Raw genomic sequence first — 20,083 nt, forward strand, 5'->3', positions numbered from 1 at the left:
AACTCTAGAGTAACCACTAATAAGTTGTTGCTGTCAATTATCATCATCCTGGAACTGGCCATCCTAGGAGGTGTGGTCTACTACAGGTTCTTCCGCAGCAAATGAATCTTCATGACAAAGATGAACTTTTCCACTGCTGAGGAACAGGAGGGGCTGTCTCTTCCCTTTGATTGTCTGAGGATTGAACTGAGTGGTGAGATAGCACATTCACCTGAAACTGTACTGACACTAAAAAGACAGAGAATGGGAGTAAAAGGAAAATGCAGAGACAGACTTGAACTACTGGTAAGATTATTAAGAAGGTAATAAATATTTTATTGTCTCATTTTGTATATACTTAACTAAATGAATAAATTTTGGTATGTAATAAAGTAGCCACCAATCAATGGAAAAGCTAGTTTATTTAAAAATTGAGAAGTTAACAGTATTTGCCAAGTGTTGACAATCCATCCACTCAAGTGCCTCAGCCAAGCTCTGCCATGTCCAATATACCCAATGCTTTGGGTTCTTAAATCCTCACTTGCTCTTCACTGTCAGATTCATCTGGAGAACTGGGTGTTGGGAGTCCATCAAAAGCGGTGTGTGCTCCTTCCCTCGTCTGCCCAAAGCACGATGCTATCACATCAACTGCAAGACTAGCAGTTGCATTCACTGCTTCTTGAGAAGCTCCAAGCAATGGATTGACTTCAACCATGTCTACAGCTGAAAGCATTCCTGTGAAAGTGATTCACAGCTTTGTTACTCTGACAGAGGGTACAACATCCTGCAAGATTTCTTTAGTAGCCTTTTATTCATTGCAGCAAGTCTGATATTTGGGCTTGTGACCCCTTGGACAAGTAAGATTGGCTTTCAAATGAGGTTATTATTCTTGGATGCAAGTTTGTGTTTTAAACTTGGTTCTTTCTTACATCACCACTACCTCATCCATTCATGCATTTAGCATTCAGGAAAACTAAGGCTGATGTTCCATACACATTTATGAGAGGAATTATTTTAATCTTGTTTTCTCCCTGTCCAAAAATGAGGGGATATAAAAAAAGATCTCATCTAGTATTCTTTTGCCATCCTATTCATGATTCTATTGACTCTAGTGTCTGGTTGTGATTTTTATTTCCTTCTTTTACTACAAATAACATTGTTTAAACACATTAAATAAAACCTCCATGGCATAAGATGAAAAGTCCTCATATATCAAGTCAACTGCAGTATATTTTGTGAAAGCTTGATTTGTTAGCCTTGAATCCTAGAATAGAACTTCAGACTGTTTAAAATTGTTTGCATGCTTTTTTTTTACTCTGGATCCCATTTTTACATCTTACCTCACGTCTTTAGGATTAGGGAACAGTATTACCAATTTTTGACATTAGTTGTTAATATATTGCATATTTTATTTCCTTTTCATAAGTTGAAGCTTTTGATGGTTAAGCTGCTTCCAACACCATTGGTATTGCCCACTCATAGGACTTTTTGCCCTTACTGAAGGCTGAATTGACTTTACAGGCACTTCTGCTTTGACTACATTTATATCTTATCTAGTTATGCAGGAAAAACATAACCAGCATGAGCTCTATGTATCTTGTCCTGTCCTTGCTTAGCCCCATACTGCTGGTCAGCTCCTACCTGTGTTGTGTATTTCCTCTGTGATGTACATGCCTTCTCTGTAAGTTAATCCACCTAGAACAGGAGTCCCCGTTGCTGGAGCCAGTGAGGGATCAAAAGCATCAATGTCAAAACTCAGGTGAATTGGTCTCTGTCTCCTGAGGCAGAATAAAACAAGAAAAGCAATCTCAGAACCTTAACTTTTTCTACATTCATTTCCTACTGTCCAGGCTGATCAGCAAAGTAGCATTGAGCTCCATGATGCTGAAGGCTTCCCCTATACACTGTCTCATATACATTTAGAAGGATTCTTTTTTTAAAATATCTTTGGACTCTCAAACATCTCTTAGCTCAGCACACATGGGGAAAACAGAAATTCGTCTTTCTAGCTGAGCATCTGCTAAGGTGAAGATAAGTACTTTAGTTCTAACCACCTTATCTGATATTTGTCTCCTTAGTTGAAAAAATGTAGAGAAATGCATGATACAATCCAGCCTTTTCTACTTTAGTACAGAAAGCCAGGGTGACAGGCTGAAACACTGATGTGCACGGCATCTAGGATGGAAGAAGCACCAAGCTTAAGGATTTCACTGACAGTTTAGAAAGATGAGCATTTTTCAGGTCCATAGCTGAAGGCTGCCTCCAAAGAGTACCATGTAGCCTAGCTGAAGAAGAAAAAGGATAATCTCTAACCTAAAATGTTAGTTACTTACTGTATTAAGTCTGCCAGTTGATGACAGCGTAATAAATTGGACTGTTTGTCACGAGTTATTTAAGTGGTAGATTGTGCACTTCCAACTTACTGCAGATGCTCAGTAGGGAGAAGCATCTGGATTAGCACCTTTTTTACTTGGCACAGCTGCAGCTAGGAAGGGTGTGCACACCTTTAGAAAACAACAGCATGCAGCACAGGACCTAACCTGTGGTGAGAGGTTACCCTTTCTAACTCTGACCCTCTCCCTGCTCCTAGACTATCATGATACGCTCCCTGACCAGGTTCCCCAAACTTGAACAAGGTTAGCAAAGACAGCAGTAGTGAACTGCAGCAAGGGAGCGGTCACAGTGAACTTTACCAGCTGCACTGGAAGTAGCAGCCACCATCAGGACAGCATGGGTGAGCACAGTCTTAAGGAGGAAGCCTTTAAATGCTTCCACCTTACACACTAACAGCTGAAGGGTTGGACTTGATGATCTCAGAAGTATCTTCCAACCCAGTTAATTCTATGATTCTATGCTTTCTATGAATTCAAGTTACTCTCAAATTGCTATATGTGTTTTTTAAAGTGTAATGGGTATCCTGGACTCTGAGTTGATTCAAACACCTTATCAAACTGAGAAAAATACAGAATTCCTTAAAAAACAAAACAAAGCATATAAAACAGAGCCACAACCGTACTGACTAATGTGAGCTGTCTCATAGCTTTTTGCCAAACACACTGAAATGGTTCCAGTTCAAGATGTGCAAGTTGAGGACTAAAGTCTAAGGACTAAGACTTTGCTATTTACTGGACATTGTCACAGTTCTGTACAGCTGCCTGACATCAAGTGACCACTTAAATAACTTTCAGGAAAGTAGATATTCAACAAGAATAGTTGAAATCAGATAATAGCTTGTTACCTGCCCATCAGCTGTTCAAATGTTCTTTCCATAACTTTCCGAATTCCAAGGTGATCAATATCCCTCATGGAAAAATACTGGATGTCAAAGTTCTTCAAAATATAGCTGTTAAAATAATTTTTAAAAAACAGTCATTACCAGTCTAAGCTTAAATCTAGCAATGCATGTGAACATCATTTCAAGCTCATGATTTCAGCCTTTACGAAGAGCCCTTTAATGTAAAACAACTTACTATTCAGCAGGATCCACATCCCTCAAACCAATGTACACAATATCAGATGCTGAAAGACAGGGCTTTAGCCAGGAAAAGCCAGGAAGTTGTGGTACCTGAAAGCAATGGTTTGGTATTAGGTTCGTTTAATGACATATACAACAAAACTGTATTTAATGGTTCCCTCAGAAGTTGTTATTTATTTATAACATCCTTTCTCTGTCTAAACAGAGAAACTTGAGAGTTTCCTGATGTAATCAGTCCTTACCTTCAACTCAGGTAAAGTGGTACAACTTTACCTGAGTTGAATGTTAATGGATGAAGTTTTCAACTCTTCTACATTCTCCATTTTGAAGAGGAAGGGGAATAAAAAGCCCAAAACCACAAGCAGTAAATAATTAGCATCAGTGAGTGTAAGAGGGAATGATAAGAAACTAGATACCCAGGCGCAGATCACTGACCCAGTGCATTTAATGGTAGTGCTGCGTCACTTACCCAGTACATCATGCTTAAATGGAAAAATGAAAACCAAGGCACCTGTATCTTTTTGGGAGAACCACCAAAGTCATGGAAACCTTCTTCCAAAACCAATATTAAAAATGGACAAACTCAAAGTAGGAAGTTAAAACCAAAAAAAATTAAAAAGAAAAGAGCAGGACAAGATGTTGGGCCTCCACAGTGGGCTACATCATACTAGTTTTAATACAGAACTGAAGAGAGCAGACCTAGGACAGCAACTGAAAGATTATGAGATCACCATTTTTCAGCTTTGGTAATTAAGTAATCATGTTATGCAATATAAAAATCATTCAGTTAGCAATATCTACTAAGTTTAGAAGTGCTTTAAATTAACTCATATTTCTCTTCTTCTGCCACCTCTGAAAATGGCTACAGCCAACACAGCTGTCAAGCAGCACAGTGGCTTTGTTTCCCTCTTATATTTCTCAATTACTAATTATATTCTAGTTACAAGATTGGATTTGTTTTTGAAGGCTAACACATACATAGCTATAATTTAGTTACATTGGGATTAAATTAGCACAGATTATGAAAGTATTTGTTACTCTGGGGCAATGACCTATGAATTCAGAAGAGGGATAAATGGAGACCACTACAAAACATAATTACCTTTTCCAAAATTAACAACTGCAAAACCCATCACCATACCATAAACTGAGCATAGTATTGATAAGACTGTTAGTCTTTAGTATCAATGATTCAGCAGCTTTAGTACTGCCAATTTTAAATACACCTCTTTGTCTATACATAAATAAAATGGAATGCCTTAATTGCCTTTGGTAGGCTCTGGTTTTGCTTTGTTGCAGTAGAAAAGGAGTTGCTGGTAGTAAAGCCAAAGGTGCAGGTGTTTTCATGGCTAATAGCAGTTTGTGAGTTTGAATGGTTCCAGGAGCCCTGAAGCAGTCAGGAAAGGAGGACAGTAAATTTTTTTGTCCTGTTATCGACTTAGCTGCTCTACTAGATGAGAGAGTGAGCCACATGCACTTGTGCACACATACAATGTGTGCACATGTAACTCCAGAGAGTCAAGACAAGTATTAGCCAAACAAACTATTGGGCAGACTATTGGCAAACGACTGACCACTGCCACGTCTCCAGTAGATGCTGTAGGTTCCTGTACAGGGCAATACAGCCAAGCCAGAAAGAGTTCATAGGTCAACCTACTGTTAAGCATCTTGACAGCAGCAAAAACAGGCCATGCATATTCCCTATGTCCCAATAAACAGCTCTTTTTGATAATTTGACCTCTTTCCTAGACTATCTCTTTAAATACACACTGTAAGCAGGTACAGCTGTTCTGATTTGTAATATTTGCCAGTGGAGCCAACACCAGCAACCAGATCACGCAGGAGCAGCCCTTGTCAGGCCCCAAGGTTGTCAAAACATGGAGGAGCCAAACTAAGCAGAAGTAGCGTGCCAGGTATACAGGAACCAGCTGTCACTGGAGGTGAGCTCAGCACTGCTCTCACAGGCTGGGCTGGGGGGAGGTTCCTGATCATTTGGTAGCAGTGCTGTTGTTGCCCAGCCTGGGCAACAACCCCACTCATTATGTAGAAGCAACACCACAGTCAGCTGCTGTGTACAGCTGGTGTGAACTCTGGCTCACTGTACAGCCCTCAAGGGGGCCAACATACAGGAAAGCCTTTTCTGATTCTTGTTTCTAAGTGTGTGTATCTGTATTTACATGTGTGTGTGTGGCTCTTGTGTATATGTGTGCATACATGTGCATGTGTACAAACACAATAATACATGGGGTATTTTGTGCTCAGAAAAGGTTTGCATTTGCAGCGGGTAAGAAAGTACCTCACACCAGAAACGGTAAAATGTTCTGAGGATGCCATACAGGCTAACTGTACAACCAGGATACTTACTTTATCTTGAAGCTCTCTCAAGAGAAATGAGAGAGGTTGTCCATGGAGGCTTCCTGACTGAGTTGTGAGAGGTGTGTTGATATCAGCATGTGCATCCACCCAGATCACTCCAAGGTGTGGGCACTGCCGTGCATGGCCACTGACGGAACCAAGTGCCAAGCTGGAAGTACAGTAGCAAAGTCTTTAGTCACCATTTCTCCTTCAGAACAACTGCAAGGACAGTGGGAAGTCTCTGCAACTTCAGTCAGCCATATTGTCATGTTTCCATACATCAGACGTGTGACAATAAAGGGTGCATCCCATACAAACTGCATGGCATGCCACTGGCATGATTCCACGAGACTCCCAAGTAACTCTATGGGACTATACTCATAGTGACTGATAAGACAGAGCTCTTAGCTGTCTCTCTCTCAGCCTTCCTGCACTCTTAATTTTCACCTGCTCTAGATCCAGATGATCTAGAAAATCTAGTCTGCTATTCACCCATTTTTTTAATTCTATTCATGCCACCTCCACCACAATTCATTCTTACATGCCCCGCTTTCTTCAACCAATTCTCAGGTCAAAGGTTAGCAAAAAAGAGGAAGAAGATGCACATGTTATAAGATCTATAACAAAACTGCCTGTGTGCAGGCATTACAAACCTATTCTAAGAGCTGATGGGCAAAAGAGACACTAAAAGAGTCACTAAACATTCAACAGTAAAGAATCTAAAGCAGTTCCTATAAAGAAACCTGATGACACAAACTTTCCCAAACAGGAAAACCTCATTTGTATGTCTGCAGATCACTGACCAGTCTAGAACTAAGCAGAACTGTCTAAGAAGGTCAGGTTTTTGTAACTGTCCTCTGTGTTCCACCCTAAAAGCCTGTACCCTATAATATTGCCAGGAAATTACCCCAAATTATAAGTCCCCTTCTTTTTAAAATTAAATTCTTACACTCCAAATGTCAACCTGCAGCATGAACCACTACTTGCTTTTAGTTCAGCTCACCTGTGATCACCTCCTAGAGTCACACATCTGTGTCCAGCAGCCACTGCTCTGCTGACAGCATCGGCCAGCACCTGGCTGGCCAAACCCACCGATCGGGGATACAGAACCAGGTTGTTGTACAGTTCATCGTTGGGAACTTGAGTGAAATCCAAATCTCCAAAGTCATGCACTTGGCATCCTGGGAACACAGCAGCAAAAGGAGAAAGCAAGTTACTTAGGTAAGTTCCCAGAAAAATGTTCAAAATGAGAAAATCAGTTGGGAAAGTATGAAAGGAAAAACCAGAAGGGAATGAATCCATTTAACTATTTGCATGCCCTTGCAAACTGTCACAGCTGTATAGATTAGAAAGCTTATAATTTAGCGATAGGCTAAGGTAAAGTCACTTAGAAATAACACTTTGGTTTTTTTAATTATTTCTTGGTCATTTTTAACATGAAAAATTACAGTTTGTATTGCCATTTTCCTTCTCATTTAGATAGTATACAGCCTTAAATAAGCTCAGTTGCTCAAAGATGCCTAGGACTACACATTTCACTAACTACACCCAAGTCCTAACAGTTATCTTCCATTTTTAAGGCCCACAAAAATCCAGGCAATTGTATCACGAAGCTCCATCTTCAGATCAGTGTAAGACAAAGACACAACCATGCCATCTTTCATTGCACTTTAAAGAATTGGTTAAAACTTTCAAGGTTAGGCTCAAGGCAGGCCACACGTAGCAGATTCTAGCAAGTGCATTTACAGAAGTATCAAGTGTTCAAGAACTTCTACTTTAACCTGCCATCCTCCCTGTTCCTACTGTAGGGCAGAAAGACTTGGTTCAGCTTCTGAATAAAAAAAGCCTTTAGTTTCCTAGAATCACATCAGGTTCATATACCTTAATATGTGGCTATGGTAGAGATAGATGGAACTTTGGGGTCTAAAATTCTGCGATCTTGTCCACTTTTTGTACACATGGTACTTTCATAACTTCCTCTAATTATTTTTATAGAAAAGCCTAATGTCTGTTAACGAAATTAGGTGCCTTCAGCTTTTGTTAATATTACTATCTGAGGGTTCATAAACCTTGTAGCACAAACTTTGTACCTTTCTTTTCTCAGCTTTGTGAGTCCCTCTTCTTTAGGCCCACTGTTTTTATGTGCTTGCAGAGGGCAGCTCAAGTTTCCCAGGGTGATAAGGAATGTTTTCAGTCAACTATCCAAAGGCTATCTGATTAAGATACAGTTAATTTCAGAAGTACACACTAATCCAATACTCAAACATTAATATCTTCTCTTCCTACTATTTGTTTTAATTGTGCCTAGCGTTTTGAAAACTGAGATTAAATGACCTTAGGGCAAAGGGAAAGCTTAGTGAATAGATAGCACACAGAGAAAAAAAAAATTCACAGTACTTGGTTAAACCATGTATTCCAAATGTGTATGCACATGTGTGCACAATTTTTTGTTTGATCAGATATTAAAAGAGATTAAATCAACATGCACATTTGTCTTAATGCTTACCAAACAAAGAAAAATAGTTAATGTCAAATTTTTAAGGTAATTATTGATGTATTCTCTTAGCTTCTATTTCCACTCTCAGCTATTAGTCTAAAACTTAAAGACCTGAATTGTTTTCCATTTCATCTGCCTGCTTGCATGTAGTTTGATTTAAGAAATAAAAAACTTAAACTTTCTCAACTACATTATTTTGTGCAACACAGAAATTTCTCAATGGACAGATGTGCTGTAGTGCACTGCAGTGTCGTGGATCTTGCTGTTATTTGGCCATCAGTGAAAGATTTTATGATGTACCTCACCAAGCAATATCCTCTTACTTTCTTTGTAGTTGGGGCACTAAGATACTACCACTTATAAATAAACAGCTTTCTAAATCAGCACAGAAAGTTAAGATGAAGAATATATGGGGCCTTTTAAAAGACAGTAGATGCAAGTCCTGAAAGCTAGAGAAAGCTGTGGACAGATAGAAAAGCCAGCTTCATTACATTTATTAGAAAGGAAGCATCCACACCATTTGTCAGTAAAGCAGATTGGGTCTAGCCAGAATTGAAGTTCTTTTAAAATGAAACTGTACCATACAGTACTTAACAGAGTAAACACCACAGACATTTTGCTAGTAACTAAATAATATGAAATTAAATGTGATCAAAAGTCTTCTGTTCACACTTTCAAGCTCTAACAGAAATTACATTCAAATGAAGAATATATCTGTTTGATCCATTAGTCAATTATGAACAGCACAGGAAATTCATAACTTCCAAATCCATACAAGTCGGCTCCATCAGCACTCTAGCTTAAGAGAAGATCCCTTTCCCTTTTTGAAATGAGGGAAACAAAAAAAGCAGGCCTGAATAGTCTATTTCTGTTACAGGACCATGAAAGATACCAAGGAGATAAAAGTGCAATCTGAGTATGAACACACAATTAGTTCCATAAGTAAGATGCACTTATACACAATCCTGTCAGTATGAATGACCAGGATGTAAAGGCAGCACCCTCTCTCTTCTACAGCTTAGGAGTGCAATACCCCCTCTGACTGCGTTTCATCAACAGCGCTGCCTGGCAGCATATTTCAGCCAAAAATTAATAAATTAGCTTGAAATAGTTTGTACAATAGATCATTCCTAGGTTAACTTCTTTTGACCAGCACAGGTTAGGGAAAGGTCACACAGGCATTCAACCAGCAGACCAGGGGATGGACAGCAGTCATTTATGCAGCCTGCACAGCCAGAACCTTACCTGTACCAGGTAAAAGAAATCCACATTTTTCCTACTTAGAAGCCTTACTCAGACTTAAAGAAAAGAAAAAAAAAAAGGTAGAAATAATAATTAAGAACATGTTTAAGAAAATAAGGTTCCCTGCATGCATTTTCAACTAAGTTACTGATGCAGTACTCAGGCTCAACTCAGTGATGCTTATAATGGGGGCATAAGATATCATACAGCTTTGTTAAAAGGCAAGGCTAAAGATCACTTCCTATCATCTTAAGCAAAATACACACAGTAGGCAGCAGTTACTACAGTAATTTCCCTGAACAGATTTAGAGACAACTTTCTTCTGTAAAAACCGGTGGTTTATGTCAGGTGGCATCTAACTGGAAAACATCTGGGCAGCAGGAGGGAAAGCTTCCCTTTCAATCTTCCTCTGCTAGAAAACTGCACCAGCAACAGAAGCAGCAAACTGAAAGTAGAAGATTCAGCTTTCCAAATCCAGGCTGTCTGCTGACATTGCCCAATGGCATCCTCCTGTAACAAATATAACAGCTCTAGAAGGGAGCAAATGGGAACCAGAACAAAAGTACATGAAACATGAGGTAGAAATCGTCTCCTGACACTGCCAGTTTACACTGAATCTTTGTAGGCTGGACATTTAAAAAAGTCCTGAATTAATGGGAAAAGTAAATCTTTTCTGGGTGAACTACTTCAAAAGAATCTGGAAATCTCAGTTAGTAGACCTTACTTCATACTATGTGTTATATAAAGCTGTTTACATGAAAACATTACTCCTGCAAACTGTTTTCTCAGATTATAGACCCATTTATCAAATCACCAGACACAGAAAGGCTTTTTGGGAAGCAATGACTACTATGAACAATGTTTATAGACAAACTTAACATTTTACTTCCCGTGAACAAAACAAAGTTAACATCCTTTTCAGTATAAGCCTATTGGCTTTTGGTGCAAACTTTGTAATCCTTTCTCAGAGACACTGTCAAAACGTTACACAACAGGAAACAAATGGCTCAATTCATTATGAACGGTGCATTCCGAAGGTTTTTTTTTTAAAGACAGTTTTAACCCTCCAGCATTATCCAGGGCGTGTGTGTTAAAACTATACAAACAAATTGCAAAGTTAGGCTAGCAACTAGGTTAACAAGGTTCTTACTACTAGAGACTCAGAATTCAGCAGCCTAGTTTAATCATAACCTTCTTGCTTTGAACTTCATTACACCGCATCTAATTCTCTTTAAACTCAATATGTATCTGCTGGAAGAAATCTCCTACTGGATACAGACACTGGTTAAATAAGCTTCTGTCAGCTCTAAAATTTCACTTCCTAAAAGACAAGTTCTTGTCTGAGCAATCCCCACCCATTTGGGAATTTGGAAGGTCTGGTTTAAGATGAAGTTTCTGTAGTGTATGATTTAAAAGGCTTCAGCTCATACAACAGCAACAAGCAAATCAATTCCAACTGCTACCACAAGTCTCTAGTCTCAAGTTGTCCCTTGTATGACATGAGGAAGAAAAGTATTTTGCCAACCCCAAATTGAGAAGCCACCTCATTTCCCTTTGAAAACTGCTTGCAATTTTAATCTCTTATGAAATCCAGTGCACTTGACCTGAAAAGGTCTTCAAAAACGTCAGTATCAGGTGTTGGGAAACATTTGCACTGTGGCTTGCATCAGAGAGAAGGGTGTAGCTATTGCGTCTGCCACATGACCAACAAACCCTGCACAGGTTTTAATTCCCTTCAAATAAGCTTAACCCAGAAGCAGTTCCTGATAACTAGAGCGCAGTGGGGCATTTACAGCTACAGGGAATCATAATGCCAAAACAACTTCAGCTGTCATGTATTAAAACTAATTTTATAATATAAAAATATCAAGGATGAAGGGCATCACCATAAACCCAAGGAAATACAAAACCCCCAAGAGCTCTGTTCATTGGTCCTTGAACCTAGTCCCCCTTTATTGAAATATTAGGAAGAAATAATCAGTTCAGGTTTCCTGATCTTCATCAGCATAGCCTAATTTTTTATATGTATTTGAACTAAACTGAAACGTAATTACAGTTAAAGCACCAGGTGACATTTATCCCATATTAAAAGTTTCTTTTAAAGCCAACTTCATAGATAATTCACAACCTCAACTGTGCGTCAGCCAAGTGGGAGAGGGAAAAACAAACTGACAAACCTTTTTGTTCCAAAGCAAAACCAAGCAGATTGTACTCTCCATCAGTGTGGGGAAGGGAAGAGAATCAGAATCAACCTACTGCAAGGACTGCTGACTCTATACATTTTCACTGTTGGCATTTTTCTTGTAACTTCCAAGGCTAGGTGTTACCGTGCAAATATCAAAGGGTACAGCATTCAAAAGGATAAAGCATAACTGCTGTCAGAGCACACTTCTCTAGCTCTAGAAGCTTAGCCTCCCATGCTCAAGGCAAGCTAGCGATGAGGTCTGTGGGGAAGCAGCAACCTAAAAACAGCCTCAGTAGACGCCTTCCCAAAACAGCTCTCCTCCAAAAACCCCAGCAGGGCTCCTTCTGCATGCCTGGTCATCAGAGCTTGTTCCTGGCTGCCTTCCCTCACGGAGTGGAGCAGCACCTGCCCCTTATGCATTCTGACAACTGGCATAATTTCAAAGATTCATTGCAAATGCCAGTTACAACCAGCCCATTTGGCTGTGCTTTGATTTTTGACAAACCACTGGTCTTAAAAGCTAACCAATCATGGCTGATCCACATTTGACAAGTAAACAAGAATAAGAGAGTGTCTTGGATCTTTATCCCTGTATATATATATATTAAAAAAAAAAAAGAGTTAATTTATTCTAGTTCCAAAAATAAGCTACAGTACTGCATAAGCATGTTTTACTGGTATTATTAAACAGAAGTGTTTAGGCATGCTTGTGTTGAAGAGAAAGAAAGGAAAGAGAAGACAACAGTCATTTACCCATTCTGTTTCAGGGGAAAAAAGCTGGGGGCGGGGGGGGGGGGAGAGAGGGCATTCCTAGTTCTGCTTTGTAGGGCAGAAGACTTAGCTGTTAGTTTAACCTCTTTATGCTATATCCAAAATGATTTTTTCCCTGAGAATGTCCCTAGCAAATAAATACTTAGTTTTGATAGTACTGACACCAAATGTGATCAGGAAAACAAACAAACAAACAAACACACAAAAAACCCACCAAAAAACATGAGCAGTAGCCTATCTTATCTCAGCAATGCAGAGATCTAACTAAACAACATGTTGCTTAAGTGCTAGCAGTTGTTTAAAATTTTGTCTGTCTTCCTTTCAACTTTATCAACAGCAGAAAATGTGAGGACAGTCTAAAAGAGCCAGATCGTGATGCTATCTATACAAAGAATTTAGACCTTATTGGAATTCTACAAATTTGAGATATTGGACTGGCTCTACAAATGTCATTACAAGCCTAAAATAGTTTTTAAGTGAAACAGTTGAGGTAAGAGCTAGTGCAAAGCTAAACTAGAATCTAATCCAAGAATACTGCATTCCTGACAGATCTTGTTTCTAACATAAACAGGTCTTTGTCAAACTACAGATTGTAAATCCAATCTTAACTCAAATACAGGCAAGCAGAATAGTACAGTTATCAAATCCTTCAGGGATACAGGCAACTCTATAAACATGTATTTACTGGATGGACTGATGAGAATTATTTTCCCAATAATGCAGCTGTAACAGTGCGTGTGTGCTGAACCCCAGTACCTGTACTTATTTATGCATAATTGGTGCATAATCAAAAAACTGCTTATATTCCTCCTAAACTCTTCACCCAAGAAGATTTAGGTGGAAAAAGAGAAGATATATGTAGAATAAGCTGCTTCATGATTTATTTTGAAGACTGAAACTAACCATATGAGCTATGTTGGTGAGACAGCAAAGTTGAATTCTATTTTTGGCAGCAGATGTCAATAGGAGTCCTATGGTTTTGGGCAAAGCAGGAGCATAACTCCAGTGACACGGGGATTAGCAGCTCCACTCCTCTTTTAGAGGAGGTTACTCCTTTCTGAGTCACTATACTGACCTCATGAAACATATCACTGAACAACTTTTTCTGGTCAAACAAAAGAATAGTGATATGACGGTCATTCTCTGTGACAAATCTAGTTCTACTTTGTGTGTAAGCCACATGTCTCTGCAGTCCACCAACTTGTCAAGCCAGCAACTCAGATCCAAACTTTGTTAATCAATTCTATAGTAATCCAAGCCTGACTAAACTTAGCAACCCAGCTGTATCCAGCTCTAAATAAAGAAAAAAAAATTAATCCAACAACAGTCAACATACAAGAATGAATACTTGGGAAGAAATCTTGTACTAAAGTTGTTCCCATGTTAGCAAGAGCAGTGGTGCTCTAAGTCACATCAGGTGCTACAGAAGACACAGCAGCTATCTATAATGTAAAAAAATGAGAAAGACCCTTCTTTTCTTGAAGTAAGAGGACTAGGCAACATTCTGGATTAAAGTTTGATTAGATGCTCTGCCCAATCTGTAGCAAACAGGAGAGGTCCAAGACATTCTCACTTTTAAAAACTTCATACTTATCACCTTCTATAGCTTAGGTCAAGTGCATCTGTCACTTATCTTCCTCACTCCTTCCCACCAGAAGTCCAAGAGACTCCACATATTGCACCTATATCTGTTTACTGCCAGAGCAATACACAGCCCTACATGCTTTTCTCCCACATGCCAAGGAGTTAAGGGTCTCTGTTTCCACATAGCACTTTTACTTCTTTGGCAAGATGGAAGGGTCCTTTAAGGTGATAATATTTTAGTTTCCCTTAGGAGAAGAAACAAAGCCAAAAGAAAAACACCACCAAGGTGAATAAAAATCCCCACAAGCGCAGTCAGTTATATCTTAAATTATCCCTGCTAGACTGCACACACACTGTTTTGGGCTTGGGAATTGGACTCCTGCTACAGTAACTCTCTTCCGGAGTACACCTCCAGCTACTACCAACAGGTAACAGTGTTCTCTCTGCTTCTAACAAGGATATGAAAGTCAAATTGGTGGCTCAGATTCATCTCTGACAGTCTGGTGCAGACTAATGATAACATCTGCCTCTGAGCTCCCTCCTCTTATTTCAGCCTAAGCGTAAACAAGCCATTCATAGGCAGTCATTACTTGAGGCAGCCAAGAAGTTACTATTAACACGTAGGTATAGTCACACAATCTTTCAAGGGAGGGACCCCCTCGCCCCCCAAAACCAGAACACAGAATAGGAGCTCAGAACACTGCAATATGACTGTGAAAGAAGAGAAATTAGGATAGGGTGAAAGGAAAAACAAAATCCCCTTCCAAATACACCAGCCAATGAAATCAAAGTGCAAAACAATGCAAAAAGAGGAAACAAAGATCTCACCCTTTCTGATGTGGTTTGAGCACTATAAACTGAAGTCATGGAACCTGGCACATATGCATATGAAAAGCCATATGGCTGTTCCATATTCAAAGTAACAAACACAGTACGTGCATCTCACTATCGGAATGCTACCTTTTAGAGGACACCCCAGAGCACACTCATTTTATACAGGTCGAATTGAACTTGAATTATGAATGGAAAATTAATAAATCAAACTTTAAAATTCCAGGCAAACAGAAGAGTCTGATCACCAGAAATCTCTTCCACTTGAAACAAGGCAAGAGCAATTTTGATAGTTACTGTTAATACAGAGTTTTCATTACAGGAACACTGCCTGTTTCCTCCATCTATACTTCTTTAGATTGCCCAGAATCCACCCTCGCTCTTCTACTGGGAAGCAGCATTCCACATCTACCTCATGCCTGGTTCCAAACTTCTAATGACAAGGAAAATCAAAATTAAAGCATTCTCTCACATGTGAAGAAGGAATGGGGGCATGGAACAACAAACACTTTCCACATGCACACCATAGACCCTATGGTCACAAATGCTTCAAAATCGGTCACAAATGCTTCAAAATCAGCCAACACAGACAAAGCCATCTATCTTAGATAAATGTTATTTCTTTGTAGTGGAGAAAGATGGTCTGCTGCAGTGTAATTTGGCTGTTCCTGGAAAACAATCAAGATCTCATGAAAATTATTAACTCTTGTAACAAAACATATAAATAGAACATCCAAGTTAACAATGAGAATAACACTGTGGCTCCATTGCCTTCTTCAAAGTATGAGAAGAAAATTACAGTGTTAGAGAGACAAAGCAGCTAAAGTTTTACTGCCATTTCAGCATACCACAGGACTCCAAGTAATGGCACTATTATCACAGTACTACAGCCAAAGCTCTGCTGCCAACCCAAGAAAGAAAAATAAACAGCCCCCACACAAAACCAAGCATTTGTTAAGTAAGTTTCCATGAACAACATATGTGTACAATAGAAAAGGCTACATGGTAGTGTCCTCCTCTATCTACCACCCTACCCTCGAGCAAATTGTCTTTGCTCTGTAAACCACTCCTCCGTGCATGCTGGAGACTGCCATTGTTTCAGGATGGGTCGTCACAGCAGAACCTGTTCTTTAAAGAGCTGCAGAGATTTAAGCAGCAATAAACCAACCCCGGCTGAAAAAACCAGAACCACCCTACCGCAATGGAAGAACATGTCAGCAATAGAAAACTGCAATTGCAGAAGAAATAAATTGTAAGGGAACAGCAATACAAAATATCTCCATGTGCATTACTGATTGATGAGCAAAGAGTCTATAAGCAACAAACAGTCAAAGTAGTTTTCACCTTCCACCTTTTTTTTTTTTTTTTAGTTTAGCTTACTTCATTTCTATGCCACAACATTTTGTCACTGGAATCCAGAAAGAACTTGAATTCTCTTTTCTATCTTCTACAAGTTCCTTTGAAGTGAGCTTGTGTCATGCAAATGAGAGGGCTTTTTCTCCTAGTTTTTAAATTTGTTGGGGTTTGTGGTTTGTTTTTTTTTCCCCACTAAAGAATTCTTACAAAATAGAAATATTAGCTCTGAACCACTTGAAAGAGGACTCCAAGCCTTCCATTATAAAAGTCTGTTATTAATATGAAATAAACCGTTGCCTACAGTCTCATTTAGAGTAACATCCTCCTTTCAAATCTGGTAACTTGCTAGTTTTAAATAAACTCTAAGCTCAGTAACTATTCCAGTATATAAAACGTCTGTTAGATGCCCTCTTCCAACATTTTCTGAGCTTATAGATCATGCTCAGCACAATTCAAACATTGCCAAGGACAGCATGTGTCTCTACTTTGCACAAAACAAGGCAGGAAGAGAATGCCTACTCATCTGATTGCAAACTGGGACTTTTCAACTTGTGAATCACAGGGATATGCAGGATAAGCCTACAGCACTTATCAGAATAAGGACTGCACAGAATAATTGCTTTTGTTTTGAAGAGATCTTAAAATTCAGAATAAAATTGCTAGAGGATTATTAGGCAATTATCTCAGTATGCATCTTAACTCCACTGAGTAACCACAGAGAGAGCAGATAGCAGTTCTTTCTGTGGTCCAGCCCTGCAATCCATCCCCATCATAGCTTTCAGTTAACACTTTTTAGATTAAAGATCCTCTAAGACAGAGTTTGGCTTTACAGGTTTCTATCCCTCATGTCCTATTTCTAATAACTGTGATACAGTTTTCTGCAGGTCTCAGTCTTGTAGAAGGATAGATGGAGAAGCTGAATCACAAATAAGCACATGGGTTTCCTTGCACAAAAAGACCAGAAACTCTCCATTCACAAAGTGGTATTTGCAAGTTTTCAAAGTAAGGCTGCAGGCAAGACCTCACACAAAACTGCAGATTTCTCCAGAAAGCTCTAAATTTGATCACCTGAAAGCATACAAGCATTTTAGGAACAAGCTAAGTAGCTGGTAATGTACATGGGAGAGAAAAAAAAAAACACAGCAACGAAAGAAAACCCCCAAAAACCCACCCAGACAGTGGTGGGTTTCCACGTGTGAAGAACAGATGATCTCGTCAAGGGTTACTTGGCTGCGTGCACAGAGCGCACACAGCGTTTCTAACGGCCTCTGGCATCTCCAGCTGTCCCGGGGTCACCACGGGAACAGCACACGCCCCATGTGCCGGTGCATCGCTCGCTGTGCCGGCACAGCCGCTCCCGGCTCCCCGCTGGTGCCGAGCAGCCGGAGCGCATCGCTCGGGGAGCCGGAGCATCGGCCTCTCTTTGTTCGAGGGGACCCCGCGAGGCCCCGGCGCGACTCCGCCGGCTGCGGAATGCGACAAGCCTGTCCCTCCCGGCACCGCAGCCAGGCTGCGGGCATCGCCGGACGGGGGGGGAATGGAAGCAGGACCCGTCTCCCCGCACCCCGCAGCGAGCGGCTGAGTCACGCTTTCCCGAAAAGGGAGGGGGACGACGCGGGCATCCCCGCAGTCCCCGCCGCCACCCCCGCCCCGCCGCGCCGCGCGGTGCCTCACCGAGCCCTGCCAGCCGCTCCACCAGCCCCGCGGCGCGGAGGGTCGCGGGGCCGTGGTCCACTCCCCGCCGCTTCTGCGAGACAAAGAGAAGGGGAACGCGTCAGCCAGCGCAGCCCTCAGGCATGCTCCCCCCAGCCGGGCTCCCCCGCCGGGCTGCCCCGCCGTGCCCACCTGCCCCCGGGACAGCGGCGCTCCCACCAGCGCCACCGAGCGCGCGCGCCGGGGCGGCTGTGGCGCCGCGTCCGCCCGCGTGCGCAGGAGCCGCGCGAGGCCGCCGCGCAGGGACATGGCGCGCGCTGCCCGCCGGTGCCGGCGATGCTGCCGCGCGCCGCCCGCGCGCCGCTCCTTTCACCGCGCCCCCGCCCCGCGCGCGCCCGCCCCTGCCCCCACACCCCCGCGCCGCCCGGCCAACGGCAGCGCGCGCGCCCGGAGGTGTGTCCCGCCCCCCCGCGGCGCACGCGGCCCCTCCTGCCCCTCCCGCGGCTCCCGGGGTTTTTCCACTCCCGGCCGCCTCATCCCGCTGCCGGTGCCGGCAGGGCTGCCGGGCCCCCGCCGTGCCTTTAGGGGCGGTGGCGCCTTTACGGGCTCCACCCACAGCCCCTTCGGCGGGGCAGGTGCGATGCCGGCCCCCCTCGCGCTGCCGCGGGGACAGGCGGGGAGCAGGGCGGGGGCACCCGCGGCGACCGCTCGGAGGCTGAGGGGGATGTCAGCCACGCAGAACTCCCGAGAGCTTCCGTGCGGGAACGCTGCTCCCTGCCTTTACTGAAGGAAAACTGGAGTGACGCTCCTCATCTGATGACCTTGATAACACAGTGAAGAGCCACCTCTCTAGCACCTGCCTTGAATATCTCATCTCGGGGAGTCGCGGCCTGAGACGAATCTCAAGTCTGAAAGCTCCAACTGTTCCTATTCACGTCATGCTTGAAGGATGGTTAAGAAATAATTTCAAAACGAGTAAAGGCCCCCATTTTTCCCTTTTGTGACAAGGCAGCAGGCCTCCCACTGAAAAATGTACAGTCTTATGTACACACTTGAAAGAAAAGCTGACAGTGTTCGTGAGATGACAGGGCACAAATGTGGTTAAACTGGGATTTGCCACTGACACCAAAAAAAATCCAGGCAAACTTTTGCTTTTTCCTCTTAAGATTTCCAAGTCCTCTCCCTGCCTCTGTATCTCAGTAATTCCCCATATCTTGTCACTATTGTGAATTACCATTACCACTCCAGAAGCTCATGTTTCTTTTCCCTTGTGTCAATGACCTTGCTCTTCACGCTGCTTTTACCTCTTCTACCCCTTACTCTGATTTCTCTTTCCCCTTCTCCCTGTCCCCATCTCTGAGGCTGTCATACCAGAGCTTGTTTATTTACTTCAGTCCTTCTCACCTTTCTTCCTTCTTAAAAACTTGTAACACTGCTTTCAATTTATTACTTTTTTCCCCTTTCACTCCATCTATCAACTTCTTTCACCCTCTTTTGAACTTCAACATTTTCTGCTCTATTTCTGGAGTTCATTGCCTACTGTTACTTTTTCCTCCTTCAAGTCAGCTCACCTTTCCTCTTCAGAGTTCCAGCCCATCTGGCATGAGTGTTCCACTAATGCCAGCCATCACCCACTCCTCCAGGCCAAACAAAGATCTCTGTAGTAATTCCTCAATGCCCCTTGGTTTCTCATGTCTGTTAAAGACTCCTTTGCTGCCCCTACAAAAACAAGAGCTCTGAAGATACTGTGAATGAAGAAAATTGCTCACAGAAAGATGGCACCTGCAATTAAAGCTAAGATTCACTCCAAAACCGTGAGAGAAGGGAAATAATAAAAAGACCAAGGGAGTCAGGATGGCAGTTTGGAAGTTACAGAGGCGTTGCTTAATATCACTGCCAGGTACATCATGAAGTAATAACTGAAATGTGTTATAGAGAACACAATACAAAGACTCATTAAGTCTCTGTACGCAAAGCCAAGTCTCCAATTTATTATGTACTTAGATGGCAAGAAACCAGAAAACACTGCTTTAAACTTTGGAAAAAAAATACTGAAAAAAACAACTCAAAAGAGCTTGTAGCTAAGCATGGTACAGACAAGAAAATACATTACGTAGTCACAAATGGTAAAGACGAACCGGGAAAAGAGAACCTT

General features: G+C 41.7%; 2 protein-coding genes across 3 annotated transcripts in view; one reads left to right on the top strand and one right to left on the bottom strand.

Annotated features, from left to right (window-relative positions):
• Window positions 1-386, top strand: part of VTI1B (vesicle transport through interaction with t-SNAREs 1B) — a 12,672-nt gene extending 12,286 nt beyond the window's left edge. For both annotated transcript variants that reach the window (XM_050335014.1, XM_050335016.1), the window contains exon 6: window positions 9-386. In XM_050335014.1, coding sequence (XP_050190971.1) covers window positions 9-105 — 97 coding nt within the window. In that variant the 3' untranslated portion in view covers window positions 106-386. The remainder of the gene's footprint in view (window positions 1-8) is intronic.
• On the bottom strand, window positions 383-18,272 carry ARG2 (arginase 2). The gene is made up of 8 exons (XM_050335009.1): window positions 18,121-18,272; window positions 17,950-18,022; window positions 6,813-6,990; window positions 5,819-5,978; window positions 3,450-3,544; window positions 3,218-3,322; window positions 1,621-1,757; window positions 383-714 (listed from the first exon to the last, which is right to left on the bottom strand). Exons 1-8 carry the CDS (start codon window positions 18,235-18,237, stop codon window positions 509-511), a joined length of 1,071 nt encoding a protein of 356 aa, XP_050190966.1. The 5' UTR covers window positions 18,238-18,272; the 3' UTR covers window positions 383-508.
• Window positions 18,273-20,083: the final 1,811 nt, after the last annotated feature.

Source organism: Myiozetetes cayanensis, unplaced genomic scaffold (genome assembly GCF_022539395.1).
Source record: "Myiozetetes cayanensis isolate MyiCay16 unplaced genomic scaffold, myiCay2020 scf6-25, whole genome shotgun sequence".
Lineage (NCBI taxonomy): Eukaryota > Metazoa > Chordata > Aves > Passeriformes > Tyrannidae > Myiozetetes > Myiozetetes cayanensis.